We start from the raw sequence: 17956 nt of genomic DNA on the forward strand, positions 1-17956 counted from the left end.
ACATCTGATGTTTTCTGCCAAAAGCGGATGAGGGTGAAACCCTGAAGAAGCTTACATAGAAGCAGTACAACCACCTGACTTTGCTACCTTCTGGCGCTTGGGAGGTTAGGAACTCCCAGGCCAATGCCACTGGCAAAATGCATGATTTGTGGTAATAGATACAAATTCATCGCGTCTCTCAATCTTCCATCTTACTGTAGAGGGTTTTTCTGTTCTCTTTCTTGTGTAACCGTCTATGCAGTGTGCAGTTTTCAGTAATCTCATTATCTTGTTCTTTCATCTTTGGGGCAATCATTGTGGCAACTGAGTTCAGGGATTTTGTGATGTAACCTGAAATAACACCCTATCAAAACCTTTGGGTACATTCAAAATTGTGTAACAGCCTGTGGCTTCAGCAGTAATTCCCGTTTATTTATTTAAGCTACAAATACACAGCATAGTACTCTCACTGAAGAATCTAATACCACACACCACAGCATTTATAGCTCGGGTAATTTACAACGGTTGTTACTATAGGCTTTAAAGAACATATAGACAAGAAGGTAATTTGAATACACCCATCATGAATTTGTTGTAAACAGCCTAAAGTTTATATTTGATGAATTATAAAATTACTTACATTAGATACAAACTACAATTCACATTTTATGTTTATCATATAATATATCAAGCCTATAGTGGCCCTTGCACAAGTTGCAAAGTATAGCATTGTAAAGCACAGGTGTAACTGAAACTGAGAGAAGCAATTTTCCCCAATACTATACATGGGTGAGGTGGGTATGAACCAAGACTTTGTGTTTGGTGTTACATTTATTAATGAATATTTGTTAGGAATTATAGTTGTTATGTCATATTTCAAAACAAAACTACCTCATGATGGTGTTTTTTTGTTCATTTTTACTAACCCATCACTCCCACATGCACACACACTAAGTTAGATTCAGTGGAAAATGTTTAACAGTGAGTAAAATACATTAAAACCCCTTCAAATTAAGAAACTCCTTGTTTTATTATATGCAAATACATAAACTTAGAATATAACTGTTATTTGTTCTTTTTCAGTCAAAACTGTACTAATTTATTTTAATACACATAGGTTTTATACAAATATACATAGGGATATACAGTATTACAGATGTTTGGATATTTGAACTGTGTCATTAGATCCTACATCATTCATGGACACATTCCTGTGAGATAACAGCACTGGCTTGGCCTTGAAATGACACTGAATGATATAATAATCATCACTGATGGAGAACAAAAATGGAACATGTTCTTTTGCACAGTTTTATCAGCCATTCAAACAAACTCTGTTGGTAGACGTCTTTCAACTGAAGTAACTGTGTGGCTGGACAAGGCTCACAGAATAACATGTGTGAAGAGAGCCATGATGGCAGCACTGATGAGCCCAGAGATAGGAACTGTGACAAACCAGGCAATGAAGATGTTCCTGAACAGACGCCAGTCAACTGATTTCCTGGAGCGCAGCCATCCCACGGCCACCACAGATCCCACCTGTGTATCCGTGATATGAGAGTTAATCAGCAGATGTGATCACAGTGCCAGTGGGTTTAAGAACATGTAGTACTTTCACAACATATGCCCAAAGCTGAACCTTGTTTTGATTATCACATGCATCTATTGGGTTGAAGTTTCAGACTTTTGAGTTTGATTACCTTGCAGTGGGTCGTGCTGATAGGAAGACCAATATTGGACGCCACAACGACTGTGATTGCTGAAGCTAGTTCAATGCTGAAACCACTGAATTGGAAGAAAATATGTTATAGTGCTTTGAGTATCATATAATTCAGATTTTTTTGCTGTTAAAGGATATAAATATGTGGCATACCTGGAGGGTGTAATGGGGGTAAGGTCTTTGCCCATGGTCTGGATCACCCTCCGGCCCCATACCCAGAGACCGGTACAGATGCCCACTCCGCCATATAGAAGCAACCAGATGGGTGTGGGTGCGTTGGACACCACAGAACCGCTCTCATACAGAAGCCATAGAGCCACCAGTGGGCCAATCGCATTGCTAGTGATAAAAATGACTTACGTAAATCCTCTGAATGAAATTCTTCAGAAAAAAATTAAAAAACACCCTTGCCTACCTGACATCATTCCCTCCATGAGCAAAGGAGCCAAAGCACGCCGTCAGTATCTGCAGGAACTGGAAAAGGAAGGAGACAGCTGGTTGGTCGACCTCCAGCTCATCCTCCTCCACAGTGAGGTCCCTGCCAGCTTCCTGAGTCACAATCCCATCCTGGACTGTACTCCCACTAGTCATCGCTGAGCTGTAGCTGCTGTAACTGTCCACCCTTGATCTTCTCTGAAGCCCACCATCAAGGTCCTTGTGTTTAGGATCTCCTTGGATGCCATAAATGGCCATTGTGTAAGAGGTGTAGCTGTTGTTCCTCCTGATGGGCCGCTCCTCTGTGTCACTGTCACCAATGCAGTCACCAACTTTGGCCTTGTGGAGCTTGTGTAGCAGGTCTTTGTAAAGGCCAGAGTCCTTGTGGATCGTGTGGGACCGTCCACTGTGAGGATCAGTGATTACCATGGGGCCAACAGTGCCATTCAGACCTACAGAAATAAATTGTTTATTGTAATTTAATTAGTGAACTTAGTCAGAATTACTTGTGATTATATCTCCATGGATATAACCACTGAGGTCAAATATTTTGAGATTTACAAAGTCAGATAAAGCACCAATTAGGTATTTCTTTTGAAGGCATTCATTTCTCACCATTGCTGATATCCAAGTCTTTGGTTTCAATATCATTGTTGTCCAAATCAGCCTCCTCTGAACCTCCAAGTTTGAAAGCCACCTTCTGACTGTCTGCTGGAGGGGTCTGGGGCTGAAGGTCATGTGGTATAGAAGGCTGCTCTGCTAGCGCAGGTATGCTGGAGTTCTTCTCCAATAGTGGAGTTTCACTCGGTGCAGCAGCTGTTTCTCCTGAAGGACATTACAGTGTTACATTACAGTGTTCAGATGAGATAAAGTATGTCGCATGATAGGCTAAAAGAGAAACTCTAACATGGTATCCACCATGAAAAAAAATTGAAAAACTCCACTTTTTCATTACTGTTAGCTACTCAGGAATTTGGCATCCAAAATAACTGTTCAATACTGAGCAATAAGCTTTAAGTTGGTTTCTATTCAAAAGGCATTTGTAAATGAAAGTCCAAAAGTATAAGATTTACTCACGTTTGATCTTCTTCTTGAGGCGTGGACAGACAACAAACCATACGACCAAAGCTGTGACAAAGGCACAGCCCAGCGAAATGCACAGCGTACCCCACCATGGCACTCTGTCAAAACCCAGCACTGTGCACACAAGACAGGGACATGAGACAGAACTGTGTCTTAGATAAGGAGAAACGGAAAAGTAACTGCTTCTTTAATTTATTCATAACTCCTTCTGTCTGGTCCTTTGAAACCAGTGAGAAAAAAATGTTACTACTTATATATTCCTATACACTTTAGAAGTATAGTAATGTCGAATAGTTATCATTTTATTGCTCCAAAAAAATGTTATCATTTTTCCAATGTAACTACTCCCTTGCCTGTCTCATGAGTTGTGGTCAGGGGATTTATTTGAAATTATATCAAAATGTCTCAGTATCAGCGAAAGTACACACTCATCCAAATAAGATAGTGAGAAAGAGACTGGTCTTGCAGCACAGTGATAAAATACTTACAGTACACTCCGTTAAGGACATTTCTAGTATTTCACTTTTCTTTTATCGCCTCACAGAATAGCTACGTGCCGTTGCTGTAACGGCTAGAATTAGATGGCTTCATTTCAAGTTAGTATGGCAATATTGAATTTCCCCTTACAGATACAACTTACCTGATTGCTCATGTGGACAACAGCAGATTTACCACAAGTAAAAAGCCAGACAGTAAAAGCACCGGCTTTCATCAACAATTATGTCATAACGGACACAGACATTAATAATTGCATACATGGCTGAAGTGTGTAGGCAGAAAATAACAGTTTATAAATGAAGAAAATGAAAAAAAAAAGGTTTTTCTGTATCTCTGTGTCGGGAAATAAACTTGTTTGGACTGGAACATGTGTGCTGTAACTGTGTGAGAAGTGCACTCTGGATTACGCTGTAATTTTGCACAGCAGGGGTTATGGTGTGTTATATTCCTTGACCCACACACACACCGGCCTGCAGCCTTCAGTGAAGGGCCCAGGCCAGTTGACTTCTCGATATGTTCAATCCTGCAAATGAAACAAAAAGGAATGGAAATTTTCCATTTAATAGTTGTATCCTATTCAGATTCTTATTCAGCTAGTTTTATTTTATTCCTGTTGTGTTTGCTTGCTTTAATCCTGTTTTTATTTGTTTACATTTGTGTGTGGCCTTTCAAGTTTTGGTATAAATCACTAGACAGAAACGACAGAGACTTCAAGAATGAGACTAGGTCAAAGCCTATTATGTCACTGGACCGCCCTTCTGTTTGCTTCTCTCCTACTCTCTGTGCTCACATATACAGTAATTCAATGCAGCCAAATTCACAATAAAGCTCTTCTCATTTACATGTTTTCTGTATCTGTTGTCAGACATGCATCAAGTATGAAATAGTGATTGAAACGCAGCCCACTGAGACTACATGTTAACCAGCAGTCACTTCCAAGCCATTTCCAAGCTGCTGCTCTGCACTGCTAAAATCCTGATTTTATAACCATGACGTCGTCTGAAAAAATTACCATATACATAAGTTAAAGACAACGGCTGTGCTGTCATAATGGCTATAGTTGCTTGTAAAATGATCACTCAGAGAGAAAGTTAGAAGCTCATTCACGTCCGAGGAGTGCCTGAGGAGGGAAAACCCAACCTTGCGCTTGCGGGGCAACACTGGCGACTCTCCTCTACGGAAAGTAGCCAAGGTTTGTCCAAAAAGCCGCTACATTTGGTGCTAGGTGCTTTGTGAAGAAAAGTCACTAAAAGGGTGTAAAAGTCTGTAAATGTAGCGACAAAGACGCTAATTGGAAAGACTGCCAGTAAACACCCCCTGATGATGCAAAACAAACTCTTTGCGCCAATTCATTTTGAAAGAGCAATGACCAATGGTGTAACTTTATCCCTCAGTCAGTCAGTCATGGACATTCATTTATAGGGCTGGCCCCCCTGTTGCAGTGCAGCCAAAAATTTCTTTTGGTTGATGAAATAATACCCAAAATGTCTGAGAATCACCTGACATTCTTAATTATTTATGAAATGGTCCCTTCATTTTTTGGCCACCTACTTTTGTCCTAAGAAGACTGTCAGCAACTCTCGTCTGTGTCTCCAGTGACACATTTATTCAGACCTCATCTTGCTCCAGGGGGTTCAGCAGCTGCTGTGTTAGTGCAGTGCAGTAAGCAAGAGTCAAACGAAGCATGGGTGCACTGTGTGGACGTGATACTTACATGGTGCTCCTGTAAACATGATAGAGAAGAGGTTGATGCCCAAAGTGATAGCATAGAAGACAGGAAGAGCTCTGAGGCCGTTGGGTACAGGGTCAGCCTGTGGAAATCAGTTTTGTAAGTGCTCAATGAGACGCGTCTGGGTCGTATGTAAAACTGTGCTCCAGGGGTGGAATCTATCTAAACACATTTATTCAAAAACTGTACTAAAGTTCCACATTTGGGGAAATATTTGCTTTCTTGACAAGAGTTAGATGAGAAGATTGACACCAATCTTAAGTCTCTACAGGAAGCTCTAGCCAGCATAACTTGGCACAAAGACTTGACTGTTTGCGTTTTTACACTTTTGTACAGATTAAATAAACAAGATACAGCATGTTTATTGTCAGGTGCTGATAAGCAGATATCTTTAGCCTCTGGAAAGAGGCAGGCTAGCAGCCTTTATGCTAAGCTAAGTTAGCATACAGACATGAGAGTGGTATCCATCATTTCATCTAACTCATAGCAAGAAAGTGAGTAGGTGTGTTGTCAAAAATGTCAAGTACAATTTTTAGGTACTTGTATTTTACTTTAGTTTTATTTATCTATTTGTTTATTTATTTATTGCCATTTTACTACTCCATTACATTTAAGAGGAAAATATTGTAATTTTTACACTTCTACTTTTGATTGACAGCTTAATATTTACTTTAAAGAATTAGATTTTGAATTTAAATAACATAGTGTTATAAAAGCTTATAAAATATAACGCATTATTAAAGAGGAAACCAATCGTTCTCAACTGTTTTGGCTTGAAACTCCAAAAAAATGTTTACCTGGGAATCCCTATCACGTGTCTATGAGTTGTTAGCACTTCCACCATTTCCCCTTTGAGCTTTTCAGATGTTTTCATTTTCAACAATTGTTGGAGGCCCAAAGAGATCAAGTTATCCAATATTTTACAAAAAAAGCAAAGATTAGACAGAAGTCCAAAACAATGAATATAAATTTGTGTAGCAGGTAATTGTTTTTTTCTTCTTTCCTTTCCCATTCATCATCTCACAACCCATTTCACAAAATTTATCTTGTGACCCTTTGGAGGGGTCCAGCCCCTAAGTTGGGAACCACTGGGCTGCCACTAACTACAGCAGTAAAATGTTGCTGAAGCACTGATGCTTCAGTATTAAAAATCTAATAATGTAATATACAATATATATATTTGTGAGCCATTTCGCTAATAATATTTCTGTACTTTTACTTAAGTATTATTTTGAGTGCAGGATCTTTACTTGTAATGGAGTATTTTTATACTTTGGTACCAATGGTGACTTCAAACAACACTTATTAGCCATGTACACTAGAAATAAAATATCTTACCTTGTTCAGAATGAATCTGCGAATAAAATAGAAGAGAATTCCTGACATGATGCCTGACAGCACAGGTGACAGGAACCAGGATGACACTATGGAGGGCAAAAGACATTTAATGATTAGTTACCTTTTAACTACACTTGTGTTTCAGATGTAACAGATACTTTTTTTCAAATGTGCAGAAAAGAAAACAATATTCACCAATGCGCAGTAACTCCATCCATTTAACCCCTTGGTGACCTCTGGCTACCATTGAGAAGCCAATTGTTGCTCCAACAATACAGTGGGTTCCAGAAATGGGGAGCTTCAGGAATGATGCAGCCAGTTGCCACACAGCAGAGCCTGTAGTACAATAACAAGAGTGAGGCCTGAGCTCACAATCTGAAAATGTACTAGTCAAATATGTTAATTACCTTTTTTTGATGCACCGTTTAAGCAAATTAAAAAGGAATTTCTATGTAACATACATAAATGAGTGCATACCACACATTGCACTTATCGATCCTGCCATCAGGACATGTTCAGATCCATTGTACATCTGGACGTCAATGATGCCCTGCCGTATGGTCTCGCTGACTTTGGCCCCCAGCAGCACTGAGCCCACTGTCTCAAAGATAGTGGCCAGGATGCAGGCCTGGCGCAGGGTGACCACCCCGGAGCCCACTGCTGTACCAAAGGAGTTGGCCACGTCATTTGCCCCCACAGAGAAAGCCAGGATGAAGGCAATGATGAAGCCCAGCACCAAGAGCAACAAGTAGCCTGACATGTTAGACTGCGAGGCCAGAGCCACGGTAGTGGCAGCAGCCAGGGTTGCTAGTGTAGTTGTTTCCATCACTACTTGGAATTAAATTGAATTAAAACGCAAGTTATTGTGGTTTGACAGTGACTTATGAGGTAATATGTATCAATAAATAAATTTCGACCACAAAGAGGATTAAATACACCCCTTACACGAGTTCTGAAACCGATAATGGGAAGTAATTTAAATCTATTGCTAGCTAGGTAAGCAGGGTTTGTCTCCAGGCTTCATCATAAAATGACAGGTAGTAGAAATGGGAGAGAGATCCATTGTGACAGTGAGCCTCTGATGATACACGCTGCAAAAACACATAAGTACATGAGTTAGTGGTTGATATTCCTTACATGCTGGTCCACAAACAAAGGCTAAGTTGCGTTGCAATATATTAACAAGTCCCAAACAAGCTGAGAAGACCAAACAGCTTGTCTCATTTTGTTCTGCAGGCATGAGTTGGTGACCTATGGCAGACTGAGGTAGTTATGATGAACTGTTTCATATCAATTATAAGTCACTACTGGTGTGAGCCACATTCAGGTTTGGGATAAAACTGCCGGAGCATAACATTACTGCAGAGTTATCTGTCTGAGGAGGAGGCTTCGGAGAGCTGAGTTAATCATACCATGAGTTCAGTCTCTGAACTCACTAATGTAGCTTAGAGTGTAGTACACTTTCTGTGGGCTACTCATGACAAACACAGGAAGAAGATTCTAAATACCTCCATAAATTATGCAATGTACTGTGTCTATGAGCATCAGCACCCCCCAAATAAAAACACAGTCATAGTTTAAGGGTTGTTCGTGTAAATGCGTTTCTCAGTGTTTTATAATGTTCATAATTTCCACAGGGACTCATATTGCACACTGTAGTACAACAGTGACTTTATAGTAACTTCACTGCACTTTTGAATGTGTTTCATCTCCTGTGGTGTTTAAATGGGATTTTTTTTTTTTAAAAAGATTTTACACCACTATTAGCTAATACTTAAATGGAATGAAACCCATCTATGCAATGAAATCTACCACTGTAGTTCTTTTCCCTTACGACGTCTCTTATGTGTCCGAGTTACACTTCAACTAAACATGCAACATGTGCCCAGAGAGCGTTACGTAATGACAGTAGCCCCCAAAACTCCAGTTTAGGGGTGAAAATCCCGGACGAATCCACTTGAAAGTTCAGACAGGGTCCGTGGAGCTGGTCTATAACTGGTCTATTCGGGAGCGTCAGCAGTCAGGCATTGGGAACCAATTCACCATCAGTATAGAAAATAGCGGTATGTTAATCTCCTTAGCTGCTCTTGCATAATTCAAATGGAGTGACAACACAGCAAAATAAATAAAAATACAAAAATAAACAAAAAGAGAAAAAAGCAGAAGGGGAAGACAGAGACAAATACTCACCCGTGAGACCAAAGTCAAAGTGTTCCACTAGGCGACTCCAGCCAGCCGCGGAAAGCCGCCTGTGAAGTGGGAGGATGTTAATCAGCAGCCGCCGGAGGAGGGGAGGCCGCCAGCCTGCGGGGTCCGGAGGCTCGTGCTGGAGGTCGGTTTATATATTGGGCTGGCTGAGTACACGCCTTTCCAGTCCGGTCATGAGACCGCTGCTGCCTAAAGCTAATGTGTAGTGGGTTTGTTTGGGGGGGGGGGGGTAAGTACTGTTGTCTCTTGTTTATGTTACTTTATCCTTTATGAACCCTAAAATCCCCAAATGATGTTGTTCCCCAACCACCATGGAGACACACAAATGTCTACTGTTTTGCCTAAATATACCTTCTTCTGGTTCCTAAAGAAAAATACGAATTATTTCTGGCTACAGTGTGTTTATGGTAATCGGGGTTTACTATTTTTATATAATCAGCGTAATATTCCTGGATACTATGTATAGTCTGACCACGAATAAGTAGAAACAAAGTAGGACTATGTGACCCAGATCGGTCGAGGAGGGATCGAATCTGTGTGTGTGTGTGTGTGAAAGACAAGAGAATTATCTTTTTATTTAAGTAACAACATGGGACGTAAACTCTGGTGCCACCTAGTGGCCAAACGTAACATTTTATGCACACTGGTGTTAAAAGAATAGGACATGTTTCAGCTTTGTCTAGAGGAGTGTATTTTTGCAATATCACCTGGGCCCATTAGCATGACTACAGACTTTTTAGTCTTGTTTAAAGGGTCTTATCTTTTTTCCAAGGGGCTCTTTCTCTCTGTCCGTCCCTCTTTGGATTCAAAACGTGGTCTGCCACAATGTGCTCACACTGAACTAAAGTTAAGGCTATGGAGAGTCAGCTGCAGTGTGTGTAGCTCATCAAGCAGGAGTAGCGAAGCAGAACCTGAGGCGACAGTCACAAACTTGCGTTACTAATTTACCCGTTATTTGCCATGAATAGTCACTTTACTGAGAACCTCCACTAGAGCACCAGGACGCCTTCAATGTCAGCAAAATGCTTCTTGTATGAAATGCTACAGTGCCTCCAAATTTGCTGATAAGTTCCTCTTCATTACTCATTTATTTAGTGCCTGTTGGATGACGTAATCTGTGACATCTGACATGTCAACGCATGTGTACAAGCGCCACCCCCTGTGGAATATTTTGACCTCTACAAAGCATGTGACAGGTTGAAATGGAAGTGACTCACACCTCCACTGCAAAGAAATGTGAAGGTGGCGGAAGCAGTCAGCACACTTTTAACCCGCACCATTTATACTGTGTGTGCATGAAAGAAAAGGACAAAAATCCTGCCTTGTACTCTGTGCGGATATGTGCCATACACGTACTTGTAACCACACAACACAAGTCACCTCATATCGAGTGACTCACATACATCTATAGCCCATTAAGTGAGTGCTAAATGCATATGCTCACCTAGTATACATACAAATCCGTACAGTCAAAACATATATCTATTGCAACAGATCAAAAAAAAAAAATACAGCATCTGCAATCAGCCAAGAGCTTCCTGAGTAAAGGTCTATTATCCACCCACAACGTAGATCATGGTACAATTTCTTTGGCGCATCAGTCTGGCAGTTTCTTTAGCTGCTCTACATAAGCTATAAAAGATATCCATGTATTATGATATCTGTAGACCAATCCTTACAGTTTTTATCGTTTTTTTTCCAGCTGTAGTAGAGTTATCACTTTTCGTATCCAAATTGTAAAAGAAAAGGTTTGTCAGATCACCAATTCCTGAGTATTACTTGCTATGTGTTTCTTTGAAGATCGGATAGATTGATATCAAATGGTAAGTTTCCGCACTGGTAAGTAAAACGTGTCATTGGATGTATGATTTAAGCCTACCAAATACTTCAAAATAAAGTTTAGTTTTTACAAACAGCATAGCTGATTCTTATGATATGCGCTGTAAGCAGTGTTTGAAAAGGTTTGTTGTCTCTTTGAATATTCCAACTGAAGTGCAGAAGAAAAACGTGGAAAAACGCACAGGCTGTGTTAAATTTCAGAATAGTTTCATATAACGTTCGCTTGCTACTGTAGGTCAGATAAAGCTGCCAGTTTTTGGATTGTGAAAACCCAGTTGTCTGAAAGCGAACAATCATTATTTAAGCAATTATCCTAGATAACTATCATAGACCATGTGAATACAAAGCGGTTGAACGAGAACTTTGAAAATCAATCGCACACAGCACCACGGTAGATACACAGTCATTCCATGCGATCATATTCTTATGAGATTAGATCTTTAATTTGGATTCTTTACAAAATGCCGCTTGATTTGTTGACAGTGATCTAACTTTTGATAGACCAGACAAAGTGCCAGAACTTTCCCAGAAGGCTTCGCCGATCTTCTGTATTTTGATGCACCCTTAATTACTACTGCCACAGTAAAACCAAGTTAAGTGTTATTTACTGTTGTGTTTGAGGTGTTCAGGATCGTAATTATCTGTCACTGTTATCTCAAACAACAATGTGCATTTGCTGTGCAGTGGCATGAGAAGTTTTTCCCTTAACATTCTCATGACCATGTTGTGTATATTCCAACTACTTAAAACTAAGTTTTAAATGGCAGTTTTAAGTTTACTTAGTACTTAGTTGTACACAACAGCTGAACAGATTCAATTTATCTGAAAGAGTAAACATACTGTGCATATTAGTGTGGTTGGTGTCTCAAATACAGAGTGTATCTATAAACACCCTCTAACTTTGTCTGGTGCAAAATAATAGGAAATATAGACTCCTCACGGAATTATATCATACATTGTTTTGTTTAGCAATGCCATACACACATACACACTTGACATTTTGGATTGAAAAATGCAATTCATGTTTAAACTCTTACTAAAAAGCATTGTCAAATAATATGTGAAGTGGATTAAAAACTCACGGATGAAGTGTGATGTGCAGTAGCAATAACCTGTTATGGAGTCGCCTCCTAGTGGTAAGCTGAGCAAAGTCTTTTCTCTCTTTCCCTCTCCCTCTCTCTCTTGTTCCTGAGGGTCTCTCTGTCAAACGAGACCTCTCATTCAACAAGTTTACTCGCAGAACTGTGCTTTTCGTTTTTTGGGGCTTTTCATCAAGCAAAATGAGACCATTTTGTTATTGCCAATGTCAGATGTTTAAGGTTTATGTAAGGGCCTCTAGATGGCATCACTGCCCCTGTTCAGGTTACACTGGCTAATGAATATACTCCATGTGGAAATATCTAAAACACTTTAAGTTACTGTGCAGCGGATTTTAAGAGATTTTGTGCAGACGTCTCAACTCAAACCATCCAGTGACATTATTTTATTCTATTTTGATTCATTTTTAATGGTTTACCTTAACTATTTTTAATGTAAAAGCACATCCAGTTCACTTGTTTCCTCTTTCTCAGCCCTGGCTTTCAACTGTCTTTATAAGATGTTCAACGTGTCAGAACATTCAGGTTATTTCCCACGTCTTTAAAATTGACCAACTCTGTAATTTCAAAGAAAGAAGCTTTGGAGTTTTTTTTAATGTTGCATATCATATTTTAAGTTAGACAAGATAGGACGTGCAAATAAGTACCTGAAGAGCACTGCCGGTTCTCATGCTCTGGTGCATATTAGCCCAGCCCCTCCTTCCCCACTTCCCTCCCTCCTATCCCTTGCCAAACAGGATCTGTAGGATCATACAGAGTCATTTTCTCAGGAGACAGGAATGTCAGAACACAAGGCCTGGTGCCTGCTGGAACAAGCACCCTCACATTCCCTCAAACTTACAGGAAAAAGCCCCGAATGTGTTGCTCATACATCCATTTAATTTCCACTCAGTGTGTGGTAAATACTCTGTGTAAAATGCCGCGTGTGCACCGGACGTGTTGTAGACGCGCACTGACTCACTACTGAAAATTTGTCTGGTACACAACCCTGCCCAGTTTTTACGAGGTGTACGTGAGTTCACAACCTTTGAGTTTAAAAAGATTTTTATTCATTTTGTGACATCCTTAGCTTCTATTCATGAAAAGAAAAAAAATCTAACAAAAATAATAAAGTTTTCGCTTGTTATCCAAAGTTTTTTTTGAGAGTTTTGTCAGAGGACACTATACAAATATTGAAACACACAAAACTATTAAAGGATTTATGAAATTTTTATTTTTTTAAGGTCTTATCAAAAGTCTTTGTTTTGTGTACAGCTTATAAGCATGATATTATACAACGGATAGGCTAGTCAATTAGACTATAAGGAACCCAGGTGTATCCGAATATAAATATAATACAATGAAATTGTGGCATTCAAGCTGCATTAAAAGAATGACACAAACTCAAAGAAATGTAAAGGATTACTTGGTTGATTTTTCAATCATCCCACATCACCATCTATTGTATCTCAGGTATTCAGATACTATCGACAAGCAGAGGATAAAAATGTAACAAAACAAGGATTAATGCTACATTCGTCTGCGTCAGTGTGTCTTAAATTTGGACACACAGAGGTCCAAAGTGACAGCCCTCCTGCATCTGATAGCTTGCCCTTTCAACACTTGCACTGACATTTCCGTTGCTAGACAAGCAGAGCTGCATGCAGTGAAATGTTAAAAGTCCAGTTTCCTCCCATACCACAGCTCATTTCTGCTTTAATTGACAGACCAGCAGCTGGTAGTTGGAGATGAGCTGCTCGGAGACTCTTTGTGGGACTGATTTGGGCTGTGGCTGTGGGTGGGGGAGTGAGTAACACTTGGACTGCTGGGAGGTGTGGAAGAACAGGAAGAGGACTTGGATTTGATCTCCAGCCACTTGTCTCCCAAAGCCTTGGCAAAGTGGTCATCGACCGACACGCTGATGGAAAGCTGCTGGGAGCGAGCTGTCTGGTAGTTCACCCCGAGGCTCCTCTGGAAGTGCTCTTCAACCACGTGATCGTAGCTGTGCTTGGAAACCACTGGAAAAAGAAAGGATGAACGACAAGCGTCAAACGCACAACTCAGCGAGTCAGTGAAAGTGAGCGGATATTGACATTATGGCGCGTATATGGCGACTAGGGAGTGGCCGTCTGGCAGTTGCAGTGAGCTGGTTCACAAGAGTGTGAGACCGACCTGATGAGTGGCCTCTGTGGACCTCAGATCTGCAGGAGGGGTTTCTTAATGAGGAGACACAAGTGATCACAGAGGGACGCATCTGAAAAAACAAAAAGGGAGATGTGTTATTAAGTAGACTGTAAGAACACAGAAAACAGTAACCCCGCTTTGTGTTTCCTCTCCATCCCACAAAATTTTGTATTATCATTTTAATGATGGCTAAACTTGACTGTGCACTCAATCCCATTACAAGAAAAACAGTGCACAAAATTTGGTTAGAAAACGAAATGATTTGAAAAACCAATTAAACTGGTTGGGTTTGCCCATTAGAGTCAGATCACTCCCAGTGTGGCGGCATAAACAGGTCAAAGAGAGAGCTGTCTGTTTGGTCTTGTTGATGGCATTCCTCCCTCCATTGCTCACATTTTCTTCCTGAATCCGGCTGGATTGCATAGCTCGGACAAGATTAGGCCTGTATACACTCCACTTGGAAGTAGAATGACTGTGGAGTTGGATTCACTGACTACAGATGGGAGATGTACCACTGCTGTGGGTAGCCTGGAGCTACACTGACACTACAAACGGACAAACAGTACTGCGACTTTTCTGAAGTTATGACAGCCCAAACATCCTTGATCTTTTACAAAATCCCATTGAACAGGTTGAAGACACACGCAGCATGGTGAATTACCTGGATATGAGTGGTGGCAGTGCTGTGGGACTTTTCTTCTACGTTTTCAGGGTCTTTTCTTGGTTTCTTGATGAGGGCAAGTGGTTCATCCATGACTGGTGTGTAATACACATGGCTGGGCAGAGGGCTGGTTGGGCTGGGCGTTGGACTCCAGGTAGATGTGGGACTCTGTGGGTTGTTAAACACAGCTGGTGCCGGTGCTGCTCTCTGGGCCGCTTTACCGCTGCTTCTGCTCAGCACCCGCTCTCGCCTGAAACAGTTATTCATCAGAAAATGTCGCACTGCTTTGACAGAATTTGCATTGAATTAATCATATTTTTTAGTATTGAATTATTATTGGAAACACACAAAAAAAAACAAAAACAGTTTCACCAACCTTTCCTCCAGTGTCAGACCTCTCTCATGGCTGCGCTTGCGTTTGACAGGATACACTGTTGGGACTCGGACCCGGTCATTTGTGATATGTCTGTATCTGTCTTCGCTTCTGAGGTGGGGCTGACCTAATAAACAAAAGGGCAGAATTACAATAAGATGCTTTCAGAAAATACAATCATACCACAGGTGTTTTGACTATGGCTTATTTGCTAAAACAAATAATCCAGTAAAACCGTTGACCACATACTAGCACTGAAGATTTCACTACATGGATAATGGTGTGTGGCACTCAGTGATGAGTAACTGCTTGTTTTGATCCATGACATCAACCTGCATAACTACTATTCGTGGGAAAACGTTTTTTTTTTTTTTTTGTCACCGTTAATTGTAAACTCCGTTAAGCTGTAGAACTTGATTAACTTGATCAGTGAGGGTTGCAAAACTACACAGCTGATTCAGTGCTAACGGTAAATGTTGTTTTTCTGCATAATGTTGGCATTCAGCCCTATCACACAGTCAAAGGGGCACAATCAACATGTCATCATGGGGTGCCACACATCTGATGGCTTTTAGTCACTGAGGACCCTGATTTGGGCGGTACCCATTTGTGAAAGGGCCACTGAGATGAACACACACACAAACACACACACACACACACACACACACCGGATTTTTCCAATTACACAAGTTGAAACAAATCAAAAAGAAGCCGGTGAAGTCACTGATGTGCTGAATAAGAGGAATGCTCATTATATCCGGACTGCAAGTTTAAATCAAATAAATGCTTTGGAGATCACAGCGTGGTTATAAATGCAGGTTTCTCACTTACTAAATTTTAATCAAGGCAACAGGAATAATATTGAGCCGAACAACTTGGAGCGGCATACAGTCAAAAGACAAGGCATTGTTTGGAAATGTAATTGCTGTATAATCACTCTTGGCCTATTGTTTGACTGTAAGCTCGGTTAACACTTGAAAATCTGCATTGATGGGGCAGCAGGAGACCTTCAACTATATTCAAATCAATCATTCAGTGCTAGAAAACTGCCCACTCACAATAACATCTACTGCTCGAATGAACTGACACAATAGGTGATAAACTGCTTTGAACTGTAAAACAAAAAAGTTGTTCACAGCTTCACATCCAAACTGCTCCTTCCAACCCGCATTTTCTTATGGCCAAACACTCCTACACCTGTGAGCTACTCCTTCACACAGAGTGCCACTGTGTGTGTATGTGTGTGTGTACGTGTGTGTGTGCGCGCGGGGGGGGGGTGGCAGGTATAGCCACACCTATGCTGATTTTCTAATGCCTCGGGCATAGATATTTCTTCCTTATTAACAGAGGGAATATGATGCCTGACCCTCTGCTTTGCTGCCTTTAATCAGATTTTATGGAGATCCAACAGAAACACAGCACAGTTGCAGGGGACGACACAATTTAAAGAATCTCAAATCAGTCTTGAGGACCTTGAAAGCCAGTAAGTATAGATAGAAAGGCCATTATCTTTTCTTTATGACAAAGCTGAACATATTTCAAAAAGTGCATTTTAAAAGTTGAACATTCTTCTTAGTGTATATCTTCCATTTGACTGTCATCCCGTCTGATTCTCTCTATTTAAAACTGTATTTACATAAACATCATGCACAGAACAAAGATAAATGCCACTGTAATGAACACAAACATTATTATATAAGGATGTGACATGACATTACAAAGAAACATGTAACTATAGGACACTAAAATGTTGTGGGATAACCATAGCAGAGACTTAATCACTGATCAAAGTAATGCAAGTATTCACAGTCATGGGGCAGCAAAAGACAAGTGATAATCTAGCTTACCTTCTAAAATGTAGACCTTAAAGCCACTGCTCATCCGAGTAATGTAGTGGAAATTAGCCACAGCCATGGCTCCTTGTCTTTGTCTGAGTGGAGCCAAATTCAGAGGAACACCTTGACTGCTGGAGCTTGCAGGACACAATGCGCCTCAGTTATAGATTGTATTGTGAAGGTAATGAGATGCTGAGTCTGAGCTCAGCCAGGTAAAGTATCAGGTGAGTGCAGATAGGTGCAGTGGCTTCCCTGTGACTCATTTCCTGCCTCCAGATTGGCTGCTCTCGGAGCCAATCCGAAGCCCTCATTCACTCAGTGTTGTTATTGTCCTTCAGGCAGAAGGTGCTCACAGGTAGCCCTGTCTCAAAAGTAGAAAGTGGAGTTGCTAAATGTCGTAGTACCACAGAATTCCCAGTGATTAGAGAAGCTTTTGCTTTATTCAACATTTTCTCTTGTAGAAGATATCACAACAAAAACACCTCTTTGGTCGTAAACCAGCTTTTCACACAACTTTTTGGATTTTTTCCCTGAGCCATGAAAAAAGTGAAGTGTGCCTTTTGTTTCCCTCCCTGGAGTCAGCACCTGTCTCACCCTCCTCCCTCCCTCCCTCCTAATCTGCAATCTCACCAAACTGCATTTTTTCGAGCGCTTAGCCCACCGGAGCTCCAGTCATTCCACTGACCTGCCCGTACATGCACGCAGCTGCACCGTGAGCCTGCCTCGCCAGTAATCCAAGGGCTTTTGTTGATGGCCAGACAAAGGCTCCTAAGTCCTGAAAATGCTGCTGCCCTGAGAACAATCTCGCCTGAGCACACTCAAGAGTTTGGCCACACGTAGAAACTCTTTGGAGGCCACTCATTCAGATATTTTGTGACAGTGGTACTGCTGAAAACATTAAAGAGAGTATAGGAGAGTAATTAAGATGTTTTAGGGATATTTTTGCACTTTAGCACACTGAAAATCAATAAAAATGGTCCTCCGTGCTGCCCTGGCTG

At 40.8% G+C, this 17956-nt stretch overlaps 2 protein-coding genes across 3 annotated transcripts; both read right to left on the bottom strand.

The window, feature by feature from the left end:
- Positions 1–481: 481 nt before the first annotated feature.
- slc20a1a (solute carrier family 20 member 1a) lies at positions 482–9081 on the bottom strand. Of its 2 annotated transcripts, XM_040154217.1 has the most exons (11): positions 8973–9081; positions 7260–7873; positions 6978–7118; positions 6783–6868; positions 5430–5526; positions 3212–3331; positions 2750–2959; positions 2115–2586; positions 1853–2038; positions 1680–1764; positions 482–1518 (listed from the first exon to the last, which is right to left on the bottom strand). In XM_040154217.1, the coding sequence occupies exons 2-11, from the start codon at positions 7606–7608 to the stop codon at positions 1363–1365; spliced, it is 1902 nt and encodes a 633-aa protein (XP_040010151.1). In that variant the 5' UTR covers positions 7609–7873; positions 8973–9081; the 3' UTR covers positions 482–1362. The 2 variants fall into 2 exon arrangements, with proteins under 2 accessions (XP_040010151.1, XP_040010152.1); XM_040154218.1 differs by lacking the exon at positions 8973–9081 and having other exon boundaries at positions 7190–7279.
- A 4110-nt stretch (positions 9082–13191) lies between these two features.
- Positions 13192–17130, bottom strand: vgll4l (vestigial like 4 like). The gene is made up of 5 exons (XM_040155538.1): positions 16971–17130; positions 15127–15250; positions 14751–15000; positions 14078–14159; positions 13192–13923 (listed from the first exon to the last, which is right to left on the bottom strand). The coding sequence occupies exons 1-5, from the start codon at positions 17035–17037 to the stop codon at positions 13622–13624; spliced, it is 825 nt and encodes a 274-aa protein (XP_040011472.1). The 5' UTR covers positions 17038–17130; the 3' UTR covers positions 13192–13621.
- Positions 17131–17956: the final 826 nt, after the last annotated feature.

The sequence above is a fragment of the Xiphias gladius genome, chromosome 19 (assembly GCF_016859285.1).
Source record: "Xiphias gladius isolate SHS-SW01 ecotype Sanya breed wild chromosome 19, ASM1685928v1, whole genome shotgun sequence".
Taxonomy (NCBI): Eukaryota; Metazoa; Chordata; class Actinopteri; order Istiophoriformes; family Xiphiidae; genus Xiphias; species Xiphias gladius.